This window comes from Penicillium bovifimosum (genome assembly GCF_028826915.1).
Source record: "Penicillium bovifimosum strain IBT 22155 chromosome Unknown utg000001l_segment0_segment0, whole genome shotgun sequence".
Classification (NCBI taxonomy): domain Eukaryota; kingdom Fungi; phylum Ascomycota; class Eurotiomycetes; order Eurotiales; family Aspergillaceae; genus Penicillium; species Penicillium bovifimosum.
In genome coordinates this window covers 365,939-380,540 of record NW_026622710.1, presented here as the reverse complement: position 1 = coordinate 380,540, position 14,602 = coordinate 365,939, and the positions used below count along the sequence as shown (strand labels likewise).

Genomic DNA, 14,602 nt, shown 5'->3' with positions numbered 1-14,602 from the left:
GCTTCTCCATCTACCCTTATCCATCAGAAACTTATTATTTCAATCAACGCATTCGTTCATCGCCTTCCTAACTGTCATCTACAACTGACCACCACAACCAACGAGCCTGTCCACTCCGGCCTTCCATCATCCACTCTGTTCTCGAAATGGGAATTCCCTCTTGACCTGTTCATCAACCGCCTTCTCCCATATCCTTACCATCACCAACCACCATTGACCGACCACATCTTATCCACCTACGGCCTTTTCGACTTGGCCTTCCTGACCACTCACTACGAACGTCATTGTCCAACAAGCCCTCTGCCATACGCATTGACTGCGAGTAATTCGCGCCGTTAAAAAAGAAGCTTCAATCTTCGGCCCTACCATCCTGACCCCCTGCGACGAACCACCAAGAAGCATCATCCTCCTCCTCCTCATGAGTGCCCTCTGCATTCTAGCCGCCAGTCAATATTGGTTGTGCTGCCACCAAAGAATCTCTACATTCTGATGACCATTTGCAACATCGATCATCCGCACTCATGGGCCTCCCAATACTTGGACCATTGTCGTGACTACCTGGTGGCTACCACGCCCGGCAACGGCTCTGTGGCTCCTTGGTTCTTGCGTCTCTGCTTCATCTTGGCCACTAACCACCACTGAGCATGCAAGCCGTCTATCAATATGGGCCTTTGGCCTTTCCATCTTCGCCTTTGCGGGCTTGCTCGATGCCACCCAGACAGACCATCTCTTTATGATTACCCATGTGTTGATGATCATCATGCCGAGAACATGCCCCATGGGCTTTCTATCATCCGCCCTGCCTCCGTGCATCATTGCAGCCACCCACTAAATAACCACCGCGCTGCAACTCTCACGGATAAATGGTATCCTCAAATCTCAAACCTGGTTCTCATGCAACTTTCCACCGGATATGGTCTCACGAAGCGCCTGATCACACTCACTGACTCACCACCGTCTACATATCAACCTATCACAGTCAAAGCAGCAATGAAAGTGACCTTCATCGAGTCACAATCTTTGGGTCTTCATACGGGCGCTCTATTCCAGGGCAGCCGAGATGTTTTCGTCTGCGGATGCCTTCTTACTCTTCACGTCCTGGTCTTTCGGTGCCTCTACTCTCAGGAGATCTGTGCCTACATAACAAAATTAGTTCCACTCAATAAATTCTACCCATTTATTTGCTATTACAGCTATTACGGTGTATTGACCTTAGACCATGCAACGACTTTACTAACTGCATATCCTGATTTTCAGTCTTTTTATCAAATAAAACAACCTTTTGTATCATTCAAGATCATGTCACTTTCATTGACCCGCACCTAAAGCCCCCCTACTTTTGATATGCCTCTACGTGACATTTGTAAACAAACACAAATACATTCTGCTGTCTCAAAAAGCTTAAGCCTTACATATGTGAGCTGGCACAGCTAAGACAGCTTCACCTACTGCAGTCGTATTGGTGCACTCATTATGATCAATTCCGATCTATGCCCTGACCTAAGCCTGTCCACCAGTCCAGTCCATTCACGAGCGCCGATAAAATAATAGCCATAGAATACATATGTTATGCCGTAGAGAAGCTCTCTGAGAACTGAAATATGCACGCTTCAAAAAATCGCAGGGTATGGTCAAGAAGACTTTGGCAAAGCCAGAAGAAGAGATCAAAGTGACTCTCCCGTGAAAAAAATTCGTTGCGTTCATCACGTTGGATCGGGAGGAACACCAATTCCGAGAAAACACTCTGAAATCAGGTCCCTAGCATCCTGGGATTGGCACTCTTACTCTTTGGAAGCAGGAGCTTCCGCCGGACCAGAGCCATTTCCATTCTCGGTTCCGTTTGCGCCGCCACGCCGGCCATTTCGGCCACGTCCATTGCGTCCACCACGGCCGCGACCTTCGGGACGGCCTTCGGCACGGCCCTCAGTACGGCCCTCAGTGCGACCCTCGCCCCGACCCTCGCCCCGACCCTCGTCACTGCGGCTCTCAGCACCACCCTTCTTAGCGTCACCTCGGCCACGGCCACCGCGGGGTCCGTGTCCACGGCGACGGCGTCCACCATTCGACTTGGCAGTGTTCTCGCTCTGAGGCGCAACATCCGCCCCAGCGGAAGCGTTGTTCAGACCCGCATCAGCGCTAGCCGGGGTAGCCTGAAGGCCAGTATCGGTCTCAGCAGGGTTACGTGGAAGCTCGACCCATTCGCCCTCATCGGAGACAGGAACCCAGCTGTCATCTGCAACGGGATTGGCAGCATCCGAAACCTGAGTTTGGGCAGGAGGGGCCAGCTGGTCAGCCTGAGATGTTGTAGGCTCGGCTTGAGCCTGGAGCGAGGAATCCTCAAGCTCAGTAAGACCAGCATTGGCCATGGTGGGGTCAGTAGTGGGCTTGGTCTCCTCCACGGCTTCGGTATTCTCCTCTGGCGGAGCGAATCTCTCGGCTGCCTGCTTGAGGTCGCCATCTAACGGAATCCTAATGTCAGCAAACACATCCAGGAGGCAGAAGACGGGCAAATTCGTGACTAACAGGTGAACTCGAGTGTTTCGCCCTCAACGGAATTGACCTTATCATCAGCACCCTCAGCAATCTTCAGCAACGACTTTACTGCGGACTGATTGCCCGCGTACACCTCGTACAGAGCACCCTCGAAAGCACGGCTCTCGGTGGTGACGGCATCACCTTCGCGTCGGAGCATGGCCGCGGCGCATAGGAACTTGGTCACCGTGTGGAACTGCTGGCGCAGTGCCTTCTTGGAGGCCTCGGTCGCATCGGCAATGGCGTTGTTACGGACAGCTTCGAGCTCCGCCTCGTGCGCCTTGACAAGCGCATCTTTCTCCTCGGCCAGACGGTCCTCGTACTGAGCAATCACTTGCTTGTAGTGGCCAAGCTGCTCCTCAGTCTGGGCAATAGTAGCCTGAAGGGCGGGTTTCTTCAGAATCTGTGCCTTCTGGTCATTGTTAATCTTTTTCTCCGCAATGAGTTCGTCGAGCGATTTGTCGGGGTTTTCGGCGATGATAGCGTCGACCTTGGCGAAGGAGTTCTGTACGAAGGAGAGATGTCAGATGGGTTCTGTCAAGAAAAGGTAGCTAGCAATGATCACTCACCAGCTTCTTCGTGGCATTGCGGAGGGTCCTAAATGAGGGACCATAGTTAGCTCCAATATTCAGCATCACACGTAGACAACCGCGCTCAGGTTCATAGGATCGCAATCATACTTTTGAAGCTCCTTCAGATAGTTGTTCTCTTGGTTCTCGGATTTGGGGCTCTCTGGGTCAGGCTTGGAGACGACGCTCGAAGCTCGCGAGGTTCCCTTAGCATCCTTGAGCTTCTGGGCAGCGGAAGCGGGAGGCATGATGGAATGTGGGTAACACAGATATTAAGGTAATTTCGGAAAGCCTGTACAGGTCGGCAAAGACAAAACGAGAGGACGTTTTGGAAGAAAGGAAAGTAGAGAAGCTGGTGGTAATGAGGATGAGGAAAGAATGAACATGCGGGTCAGAAACCCTTTCTAGGTCGGTGTGGCAGTTCCACTGGCTTCGCTCATGCACTTGGCTGTTGCGCCTAAGGCTCTCACTAGGTAATTACGCTGTCTACAAATTTACTGCAAATGAGAGATAAGTCATATGATCATTAAACAAATTCTATCAGTTCCTTCTGCCAGGGTATCTAGTTCATGTTCACCCCATGCGCCAACGCCGTAATATCAACCCACTATGTTCTCCTTAGCCGATCAGAACCAACAAGTGGACGCCAGATATGCATTCGCCATTATAAGAGAGATCAAGGTCTCATGATCGTCCCTTATCCTTGGAATTTCCGCAGTGTTTTCTAGAAGAGAGCCCTCCTTGTCAGTCATGTTCTCGCGAGTCCTCCAGAGACATCCTCGACCCGAAACAACTTACCTCAGTGACTTTGCGCACAGTATTGGCAGATATGTTCTTCTCGCCAGACTTGCGCGATCGAATCGAGGCCTCGCGCATTAATCTAGGATGTGTTAGCCCCTCCCCATCTCAAACACATCATCGGGGAGAACGCGAAATGGAGAGATGCGACCGCGGGTTCCAGCTACAAGGAAGGAGTATGACGCACTCTTGCATAAAGAGCATGTAGTCCAGGAATATCTACTCATATAAGCAGAGTTAGTAACTGGGAGATAGGCACAGGCTTCGTGTTCGGGCGCGTACCAAAATGTCGGCGTTCTTGCTCACACTTCGATTGGAGTGGGCTTTGACAATGCGCTTGACAGTCCCGCGTGGATAGAGCTTCTGAGTAGCCGCCATGATGCCGAACAAAAGGAAGAGAAGTTGAAGACCGCTGTTGAGTTCAATGTCGAAGTTAACGTTCAATGTTTACTTCCAACAGATCCATGCGGGGAGCACTTTGATCGAATCGGATACCGTAATTTAATTCTTACATAATCGGGTATTTGTATTTCAGCCACATACAAGTAGTTATGTACCTGTGCCTATTATTTATTCTATGATGCATGTTTCTTGCTCCTGTACTGTGGTACATCGCTAATGTACACTTCAACGAAGTCGTCGAATAATGTGCCATGCTGAAACACCAGCAATTGAGCCAATGGCTACACGCCAGGCCAAGAAGACCCAGATGGCCACACGCAGCCGGTCATAGTACCCACGAAGCATAATGCCCACGGCATATGATGTCCCATCTGTGGCGCGGTCCGTCGGGCCATAATATCTTCCAACGCCGAGTCCACCAATGCCCACTTCGTTATGGTCATGTTTGCCATCTGTCTCCTCCGTGACGGGGAACGCTGCAGTCTCGGCATCAGAGGCTGTGTCACTAGGTCGGGCACCAGATCTGACATGAAGCGCATTGCGCTTGCGCAGATGATAAGTCACAATGCTAACGATCAGCCGCAAATCAGGCACAGTGAACGTGGGGTATCTCCACAGCTGCACAGCCTGGTGAGGCGGGAGCATATCCAAAAAGTCGGCCAAGATGCCCAGGGTAAGGCCCCAGAGAAGTAGCGGACGGGCAGTGTCAGTCGACTCTGCTTGGCCGCTTAAACACCATGCCTTAAAGCGCTGGTACACAGAAGGTCGGGGTGCATTCTCTTCAGGAAGGAATCCTGGAGTTGTAGTGCATTGCTGCGACTCCGACGGGACGAGTCTCACGGCCGAGAACTCCATCCAGCCCATCAAAGACCGCACTGCAACACGAGTCAAGAATCCGCCTTGTCGACCAAATCGCTGCGACATATCCACATGTTCTACCGTCCGCAGCGATGGCGATAGGAGGGCGCGCAGGGGAATCCAATGTGTCGATGCTACCTCCGTGGGCTGCAATCTGAGAGTCGGGGAATCACTGCAAGTTGTGAGGAAGACGTAGGGACATAGAACCATCAATCTGTAAATCAAGTCAGTAACCAGGTCTCAAGATCAGAGGCAAATAGTGACACGTACGGTTGAGACCCCCAGCTGGTGGAGACCACCCGCTCAGGGAGATTGCCAACACCGATGATGTCCTTCGTTGTCAAATCCAAGCCGATTTCCTCTGAAGCTTCTCTGATAGCTGCAGCTTTATCATCTGCATCCTCGGGATCCCGCTTTCCGCCCGGCAGAGCGACATGGCCTGTCCATCGGTCTCCCACGCGCGAGGCACGCTTGATGAATAGAACCTCCGGTTCGCCATGTTGGACCCACGGCTGGGAAAAGAAATCATCCAGACGTTCTAAGTCTGGCTGAGAAGCATCGGGTGTGTAATTGGAGCTAGGCCAATGATCGTAGGTTGGCCGTACCCGGATAATCAAGGCGACCGAGGCGCGTTTCTTGCAGTTTGGAGGATTTGGTACATGGGGATAGGGCTGGCGATATAGCTCAGCTAGAACATCATGCAAATGCCGGGATAGTCCCGGGGATTGCTCGGCTTCCGGCTCCATCAAGTAATATGTCCAATTGGTACTAGTATTGTAGACGTCCAAGGGTCCATCTTGGATCTGGGGAATGTCGGTATCGGAGCCATGTGCACGTGCCTCTATCTGGTCCCGACAGTGTCGGTCTAGCCTCTCGTATTCCGAAAGATACAAGCGCAGTATCAATACCGGATATTCGTGTCACGGAATATTTACTTATCCGAGCAGCTTGGCAAGTATTTTCGAGCTATGATTGGCCTCGTCCAGACGAGCACGTGCGTCTATCGCTGGCTATTGAATGCTTTCGGTCTGGAGCTACAGCAAAAGCCCATTGCCCAATTTGCATTGTTGTCCGCACAGTTTTCTGTTCTGAAGCTGAAGATCGCTTCTTGCACAGTTGTTGGCCGAAGAACCAACCTGTATTTGCAGCATTGATCTCTCTTCCTTCCCTTGAAGTTCCTTCCGGAAACCCCCAATCAGAAGTGCCAGCACCTGGCCATGCCCGAGTAAAACGCTACGCAACGCCATTCACAACCAGACCGGTCCATAATGCGGTTTGGGAAAACCCTCCGCAATGCGGTGTACCCTCCCTGGAAAGGGAAGTACATTGACTACACCAAGCTCAAGGCACTGCTGAGGGAGAATGATGTCACTAAAAACGAAGACGATGCGAGTGACTCCGATGACGATCAATGGACCGAGCAAGACGAGGAGGCGTTTGTGCAGGAATTGCTAAATGTGCAATTGGACAAAGTGAACTCTTTTCAAGCAGAGACCTCGCAGCAACTTCGCGAACGTACGACGGCATGTGAAGCCAAATTGCGACCCTTGGCGTCTACTGCGGAGGGAGACAGTCCCGCTCTCGGTGAACAGGAGAAGAGGGCAATTGCATCGGAAGTGCTCCATGAACTCGATAACATCACCAAGGAGGTCAGTGCCTTGGAAAAATACAGCCGAATCAACTTCACTGGGTTCCTCAAAGCTGCCAAGAAGCATGATCGCAAACGAGGAGCCCGATACCGGGTGAAACCATTGCTCCAAGTGCGACTGTCGCAATTGCCATTCAACTCGGAGGATTACTCGCCGTTGGTCCATCAGCTCTCGGCGATGTACTCTTTTGTTCGGGAAACCCTAAGCCATGACATCGTGCAACCAAAGGAGGCCGAGCCTGGGTTTGGCCGCGAAACCTATTCTTCCTTCAAATTCTGGGTGCACTCGGACAACGTCTTGGAGGTCAAAACCCACATCCTTCGCCGTCTGCCTGTTCTTATCTATAGACCGGGAACTTCCAAGGACCTCGATACCATCACCGAAGACCCTACCATCACTTCTCTGTATTTCGATAACCCCCAATTTGATCTCTACAATCAGAAGGTCGCACGAGCACCGGAAGCCGGATCTTTGCGACTGCGCTGGACTGGCTCATTGAAGGATAAACCTGCGATTCATCTGGAAAAGAAGATTGTCACGGACGACGACGAAAGTCGACAAGTCAAGGTACAACTCAAAGACAAGCACATCAAGGAATTTTTGGACGGGGAGTACCGCTTCGACAAGAAGGTTCACCGCATGGAAGATTCCGAGAATGGAGAGTCTGCCGCTGCCGAGGCCTTGAAAAGTGACGTGGATGAGCTACAGTCATTCATCAAGGACAATGATCTGCAACCGATGCTTCGGGCTAATTACACGCGCACCGCCTTCCAGATCCCCGGCGACGATCGGATCCGTATTTCCCTCGACACCAACCTAGCCCTTATTCGAGAAGATGCTCTTGACAGCGAGCGTCCATGCCGCAACCCAGGGGAATGGCATCGGGCCGACCTGGATGATGCCGACATGACCTACCCTTTCAATGGTGTCAGGACTGGAGAAATCACCCGCTTTCCTCACGCCTTGCTCGAGATTCAGCTTCGGGGCAAGGCCCACAACACTGAGTGGGTGAAGGACCTCATGGTTTCTCATCTGGTCAAGGATGCTCCTCGCTTCTCTAAGTTCGTCCACGGAGTCGCCTCACTGTTCGAGGACCATGTCAACAGCCTCCCCTTCTGGCTCAGTGCCCTTGAAGGCGATATCCGCCGTGACCCCGAAACTGCATTCCACGAGGAGCAAGAGCGACTGGCTCGGCGCGCCGAAGAGGACATGGCAGTGGGTAGTTTCAGGGGAGGCTCGGGCGGCAGCCCAGGTGTCCGCCAACTGGTGGGCTCATCCTACCACCATCCTTTCAGCGCAGGTTCCCCATCAACCGTGCGACGAGCCTCGGTGACCGAACGGTCGGCACCACGCCCACGTCCCTCGATCCCAGCACCCCAGCGTCGTGAGACTGAACCTATTCCCGAAGTAGAGACGGAACCAGTGCCTCCCACTCGCCTCGAGTCTATTTTCAGAACATTGGGACTGTCTCCCGAACGTTGGCTTGGAACGGAATCAGTCTCCCTACCGCCTGGTGTCCGACACCCCGGTGTCTGGATCAAAGACTCCGGCCCCATTCGTGTGGAAAGCAAAGTTTACCTCGCCAACCAGCGAACGTTTATCAAGTGGCTGCATATCAGCATTCTTCTGTCGAGTCTATCATTAGGTCTTTATAATGCTGCCGGCAAGCACAACCAGGTTGCCCAGGTCCTGGCTGTGGTGTACACTTTCTTTGCCATCTTTGCCGCAGTCTGGGGATGGTTCATGTACGAGAGAAGGGCCCGTCTCATCCGTCAACGCAGTGGAAAGGACCTGGATAACATGTTTGGTCCCATTGTCGTCTGCATTGGTTTAGCCGTTGCTTTGGTGTTGAACTTTGTCTTCAAGGTAAGTTTCGTCGTGTCGGGTCTTATGCAATCTACTAAAACGGAATCACAGTACTCCTCGGTGCTTAATCAAGGCCGCAACCACCCGCTTCCTGATGTGCCTGTTCTATCCCTCCCCTCTGTCTCTGGCAGTTCGGGGAATTCATGGAGCAACCCGAACCAGGCGCAGCAGGTTCTGTAACGGCCAGCCTTTCTCGTTTGTGTAATTATGTCTAGTTGAACGATAACATAGTTAGCGTGTACTTTTAAGCAATTCCATTCCTTCACTGTATCATCTTCTCTTTCTAGTCAACTGATGAGTCTGCCCCATTGGCCAGATATAAACCTATGTGTTTCAGAGAGTGTCGCATGGTTGTGTTGTATTGTACTGTTGTTGTTGTTGTTGTTGTTGTTGCAATTTTTAACGTCCGGCGGCCGCCGGGTGAGAACCCGGCTGCCTTAGGCCTCCCATGGGGCATGCAGACGTGCGAAGCTGAGACTAGGTCTAAACTAACTAGATAATACCTAGTTAGTTAACTATAGTATCATTAGTTACACGGCCCCGTTCCTCAGAAAGCAACCCATACTGTGTAGCGGTCTCCCACGTTCCTCGCCCCGACCTGTGGGCTTCTCGTGGAGTTGTGTCGGCGGGACGGTTTCCATCCCTTTGAGAGTGTCTCACTCTCGTGTCTCGGCGCAGGCGCGCTCTGTTTTTTTTTTTTTTTTTTTTTTTTGGTGTAAAAGGCCTGCCTGATTAACTACCTTGGGCAGGTCTTCGTGTAGAACTCCGTCACCCTTAGTAGGGTGGCGAAGTCTCCCGGTGATAGACCTCTAAGGTAGGTGAGCGCCTGTTCTCTCCCCGACGCCTGTTCTCTCCCCGACGGGGGGTGGGCGGCCTTTCGGGCCATTCCAGGAACGTCCGCTGTGCCACAGGGCACAGTGCGATATGTTCCGGCGCCTTGTTCCTGCCGCATGTGCAGGAGCAATTCGCGTCCTCATGCTTGAAGCGGCGATGATATGCCTCAAAGTCCCCGTGCGTGGAGCGGATGGCAAGCCAGCGGTGTAGGACTGGTCGGGAGAGCTTGAGGTGAAGCGGGCAGGAACCCTTCGCCGACTGGGACGCTTTCAAACGCTGGCTTCAGCGTGAATTCTCAGAGCACCTCTCCCGGGAAAAACTGTACGAGATATTGGAGTTGGCAGGTCCTATCCCAGATCCGCGATAATTTGGCGAAGGTTTGCCGCATACTCCTGGATGGAGTGTTGGCCCTGTGTGGTGTTGGCGAATCTCTCGTACAGTTTTTCCTGGGAGAGGTGCTCTGAGAATTCACGCTGAAGCCAGCGTTTGAAAGCGTCCCAGTCGGCGAAGGGTTCCTGCCCGCTTTGGTTGGCGGCGCGTGCGTGGGCTCTGAGCCTTTCGGCGGCGTCGTCCACCAACTTCCCGGTGGCGTGAATAATCTTCGCGCCATCGGGGGCGGGAACCCCGGTCAGACCCTTAAGGTCAGCAAAGTAGTGGTCACAATCCCGGATCCACTTCCGGGCGGCGTCGTTGTCGATTTTGCCGCCGTAGTTCGGCACGGCTCGGAGATTGTCGAGCAGGCTCCGGCGCGTGTCATTGTCCATGGCTCGGAACAAGGCGGCGGCGGCGGTGGCGACTGGGTCGGCTGGGGTCTGGGTAGCCGTGTTCTGGGCAGCTTGGGCGGCAGCGGCTTGACCGCGGGCTTCCTCCTCGGCGGCTGCTCGGGCGGCGGCTGCTTGGGCGGCGGTGGCCCGCGTGTCGGCTTCCCCGGCAGCTCCCTGCCACAACAAGAAGACACAAACCAAAGCCAAGAATCTCCCATCTTTTTGTTCTTCCACGAGAATCCCTGCCGCAACCATGTCTGCTCAACCCAGCAATTCCCGCGAAATGTCTCCCGAAGTCCACCGAGGCTGGCAAGGGCCCGGTGGACTTTTCCAACAAGGTCTCGGTTCAGTCGGACCGCTCCGTACCGTGATTCCCAACCCTGGGATCACACCTACTCTACTAACCCCGTCCCACAAGCCTGTAAAATGATGCAAAACAACAAAGAAGTACTGCGCCACATTGTTGGTTCTACAACGGTAGCATTGTAGTAGTAGTACGGTAGCCAATCACGAGCTAAGCAAGGCCCTGCAAGGCCATAGGTAGCAATGCGGTCAATAGTTAGTACTTTAGCGCGTAAGCTACCAGTGGTTCTCTATCACATCTCTCTGACTCTAACCGCTAAGCTCCTCGACAGGGTATTTAAGAGAAACAACATACGCAGAAGCGCACACAGGCATATGAGACAGAACACATGCTCTTAATTTTTCTTCTATCAATCATGCTTCTGAACCCATTCCGACCATGCGAGGGCTCTCCAACCGTCCAAGAAGAATACCGAGGCAGCTACGTACCAAAAGTTATCAAAACAGAATTTGGCCTCCAAGTTGTGGCGCCCGATACGCCATACGTAGCAGCGGCCGGTCCAGACAAGTTATACTTCATCGACACCCGGTTCGATACCGAGACTGCAAAGCACGTGAAGGAACAAATCGAGAAGGCAACTGTGCCGAACCCCGACGAGTACATCGCTATAGACGAGATTTCGGCTACGGCGGAATCGAAGAACGCTACGACTGGCGAAACTACATTCGTGTTTGACCCCGTCTATGCCAGGGTGCTGTTTGCAAAGGGCATCAACAGGCATAACCCGGAGCTCAAATTGCCTGAGCTTGAGCCCGGCGAGTGGTTTGTGACATACGACCTGGATAATTGTGCCAAAGAATAATAATTGACGGATACAATAACGAAGAGCTCGGAAGAAAAAAGACTCGTCGTCTGAGTATTAAGGGTATTCGACACGGCTTCTAGCTCCAGCCAACTGGTCAAAATGTCCAAGGCCTTTCTCTCTCCTCCTACAGCACTGGATAGTATAAATCAGAGCTATTTGGATGTGGAGGACTATGTCTGCTAGCTTTCTTCTGATGACTACAGTTATGATTGTGATATATAGGACGAAGACATGGATTTTGGACAGAATGTAGGAGGGTGGGATGATAGATGAGTGACCTTGATCACTGGACTACTTCAACTTAGTTTAGAATACTCGATCTAATCTAATGTGTCTACTGCTGTTACGACGTGACCTGTCAAACATTGATACAAAACCAATCGGTCAAGCTCAACTTGTTCTAGCTTGCTACCGATGCACTTTCGTTAACATACGCTATGCTTGACATGTGGCCATCTAGGTACCTACTGATCCCCTCATATAAATGCAGGCTAAGTTGAAAATTACAGACTGGCAAATAATGGTCGAATGACATTGTCATGGGCGATCGTCCGAAGAAAAGATTGAATTGACTATCTACACGAACACACAGGGGTCTCTGGAGGTGCAGTATAGCCTCGGTATCAGTATCCCCTTGTAGGCAAGCCTGTAGGAAGCAATGCATAAGGCCCGACTGCCCGCAGGTCTCCCCTTGCTCCTGACAAAGCCTGGTGGGTAGCAGGCATTGGTGACACCCGCCGTTCCCTAGCCAGCAGGCCGCCGAGGCTTGCCTGTTGGAAGCGCCTGAATCCCTGAACAAAGAACCCGTAGTTCTCGCACTCGAGCACCGAGGGATGACGCAGCCACCAATTCTGTGGTTCTATAAAGCATTAGTATAGTCCGGATAACGAGATAGCGTAAAGGGGTCTCTTACTAGTAGAACGGCCCATGACTTCTTTGAGACAGCATCCGAGGCATTGGCCGGTTGACCATTGTGTCTTAGGGCTTAGGGCTGAGTGGCTCGATCTCGGGACGCAGGTCCCAGATGTGGGTATCTTGATTCCCAAGGGTCTGCCAGAGAACGTCGCCCACAAAGCTCGCCGAGAGATGGGGGAGCTCGATGTCCTCAACCGGGTTCAGGATGCCCTCGGCGAGGTTCACGATGGCTGTAGCCGGGGCCGTGGCGCTAATCGCAATTGAATCTGCTGGCGTTGGAGCTCGCGCCTCCGCAGCTCGCGAGGCACGCGGTTGGACTGCAGACATACCCCAACTCCGCGGGAAAGGCACAGCGGAGAACATGGTAGAGGTCGTAGACGGCGGATATGACCATCTCCTTCCGCTGTCTGGCCAGCACAGGGAGCCCACCCAAGGGCCAAGGCGTCGCCCATCTGCTTTTTCAGCAGCTTCTGGGCTTTTGGATTCCGAAGCAAATTGTCAGGGTGGACCCCCTGTGCGGCAAAATCAGCCTGCACTCGGCCGTGGATCTGGCGGATCCACGCGACCACTTCCTCTTTTGTGCCTTGGTCATTGTCCATTGATACCGAGGTTGTGCCAGTACTCGTCTACGGCTTGCGGGCTCAATCCCTTCCGGAATCGGTGGGCCATTGCGAGTTGCGACTTTGTGCTGGAAGATCTTTGAACCGGAGGGAATGGGACTTGGTTGGTGTTGGGATTTGAGCTAATGGAGAAAAGTGGGAAAGGCCTGAGAACGTTCCGACAGAGGGCAAGCCTCGAGTATAAATACTCCAGAAGCTCTTGTTAAGCAGCCTATACTCGGCCGTGGATTTGGCGGATCCACGCGACCACTTCGTCTTTTGTTCTCTGGTCATTGATCTCGAGCTTTTGCCAGTACTCGTCGACGGCTTGAGGGCTCATAGGCATGCCCTTGCAAAATTTGTGTGCCATTGTGCTGTTGTTATCGGCAGATGTTGGACACACATTTCCAGGATCGACGACCCCAGAAAGACGGAATAGCTCGTGAGCTTCACACCTGGGAGTCGCTTTGGACTGTTTGGTTGCTGCAATGAACGGACCCTGCGCAGACTCCGAGAGACTCACGATCAGAGTCACTGGATTATCCTGAGGCTGGTCCAACTGCGGGTGTCGCGCTAAAGAGAGTGAAAGTCAGCTTCTGGAACTAGCGAGACATGTTCGAGACTCGGGAAGGACATACTGCTGTGGTTCATCGTGGGATGACGCGCCGCGGCTTCGAAAATGGTAAAGCACCAAAGCGCATTTATTGGACCAGCCATCTCAAACCGAAACCAGAAATCCCATAGGATCATGATTCTATGCATCTTCCCTCGAATTTGCTTGGCTACCATCACGAGAACGCTGTGAGGCTCAGGTAAAAGGACCTGACAAGCCCAAGGCTCATCTATACTGGCAGAATATGCCCCGTATGGGAAGGTGGGCATAGGATGAGCAGGAATGAAAAGAGGACCTAGATTGGAAACTTTGAAGGGAGATGAGGAAGAAGAAAGGAGAAGAAAAGTAAACAGTCGTAGGCGACATATATAACTCCATTTTAGGTCGCGTGACTGCGACGCGAGATGCTTCGATGGATTTTCCCTCCCGTTACAATCATATGACAGCGACCTTGAGTGCGAGTTTGGTCTCTCATGGCTCCGTACGGAGTAGGTGATTCTGCTAACGTATAGAACCATGACATTATATCGGTAGTCGTAGATAATGCCCCCTCTTCTCACATAGATGACAGAATCATACGTACCTATTCCTATCGAACAGACACTCTCAACGAAAGATACTATAGTCAAACACATCGAGCAAGTGTCATCCTCTATGAACAACTCCTCGTTCAAAGCTGTGTTTAAAGACTCCATCGGTGTTCGAGGGCGACCTAGTCCTTCATGTATCTGTATCTGCTGAACAGGTCGTCTGCGTTGCCAGAATTGACGCTGCGTTCCCAGCGTGGTTCACTGCTTCCAGATCGACAATGACGATACGATCATGGCAAACTAGAAAGTTGCACGGATTCTCATCATAATTGGCTTTGCATTCCCACAGAGCATACAATGCTTCCTCAAGGTGAGTATCAATTCTCTTCTCATCAATGTCAGCTTCAGCAGCTTCGTATAGAGTCATCCAGTCCACATCAGAGAGAAAAAGCTCATGGCGGCCACAGAAAGAACTTTGGCCAAGAACAGTTGGACTCACGGTTT

At 52.2% G+C, this 14,602-nt stretch overlaps 7 protein-coding genes across 7 annotated transcripts; 2 read left to right on the top strand and 5 right to left on the bottom strand.

Moving 5' to 3' along the window:
- Nucleotides 1–1,781: 1,781 nt before the first annotated feature.
- N7515_000157 (uncharacterized protein) lies at nucleotides 1,782–3,349 on the bottom strand (the record flags this gene model as incomplete). The annotated part of the gene is made up of 4 exons (XM_056660901.1): nucleotides 1,782–2,458; nucleotides 2,524–3,037; nucleotides 3,102–3,129; nucleotides 3,213–3,349. 4 exons carry the CDS (start codon nucleotides 3,347–3,349, stop codon nucleotides 1,782–1,784), a joined length of 1,356 nt encoding a protein of 451 aa, XP_056526067.1.
- Nucleotides 3,350–4,526: 1,177 nt separating this feature from the next.
- N7515_000156 (NUDIX hydrolase) lies at nucleotides 4,527–5,905 on the bottom strand (the record flags this gene model as incomplete). The annotated part of the gene is made up of 2 exons (XM_056660900.1): nucleotides 4,527–5,373; nucleotides 5,430–5,905. 2 exons carry the CDS (start codon nucleotides 5,903–5,905, stop codon nucleotides 4,527–4,529), a joined length of 1,323 nt encoding a protein of 440 aa, XP_056526066.1.
- Nucleotides 5,906–6,427: 522 nt separating this feature from the next.
- On the top strand, nucleotides 6,428–8,854 carry N7515_000155 (SPX domain protein; the record flags this gene model as incomplete). The annotated part of the gene is made up of 2 exons (XM_056660899.1): nucleotides 6,428–8,674; nucleotides 8,726–8,854. The coding sequence occupies 2 exons, from the start codon at nucleotides 6,428–6,430 to the stop codon at nucleotides 8,852–8,854; spliced, it is 2,376 nt and encodes a 791-aa protein (XP_056526065.1).
- A 1,001-nt stretch (nucleotides 8,855–9,855) lies between these two features.
- N7515_000154 (uncharacterized protein) lies at nucleotides 9,856–10,527 on the bottom strand (the record flags this gene model as incomplete). Its single annotated transcript, XM_056660898.1, has 1 exon — nucleotides 9,856–10,527. One exon carries the CDS (start codon nucleotides 10,525–10,527, stop codon nucleotides 9,856–9,858), a length of 672 nt encoding a protein of 223 aa, XP_056526064.1.
- Nucleotides 10,528–10,991: 464 nt separating this feature from the next.
- Nucleotides 10,992–11,438, top strand: N7515_000153 (uncharacterized protein; the record flags this gene model as incomplete). The annotated part of the gene is made up of 1 exon (XM_056660897.1): nucleotides 10,992–11,438. One exon carries the CDS (start codon nucleotides 10,992–10,994, stop codon nucleotides 11,436–11,438), a length of 447 nt encoding a protein of 148 aa, XP_056526063.1.
- A 981-nt stretch (nucleotides 11,439–12,419) lies between these two features.
- Nucleotides 12,420–12,955, bottom strand: N7515_000152 (uncharacterized protein; the record flags this gene model as incomplete). The annotated part of the gene is made up of 2 exons (XM_056660896.1): nucleotides 12,420–12,606; nucleotides 12,786–12,955. 2 exons carry the CDS (start codon nucleotides 12,953–12,955, stop codon nucleotides 12,420–12,422), a joined length of 357 nt encoding a protein of 118 aa, XP_056526062.1.
- A 232-nt stretch (nucleotides 12,956–13,187) lies between these two features.
- On the bottom strand, nucleotides 13,188–13,606 carry N7515_000151 (uncharacterized protein; the record flags this gene model as incomplete). Its single annotated transcript, XM_056660895.1, has 2 exons — nucleotides 13,188–13,528; nucleotides 13,594–13,606. The coding sequence occupies 2 exons, from the start codon at nucleotides 13,604–13,606 to the stop codon at nucleotides 13,188–13,190; spliced, it is 354 nt and encodes a 117-aa protein (XP_056526061.1).
- Nucleotides 13,607–14,602: the final 996 nt, after the last annotated feature.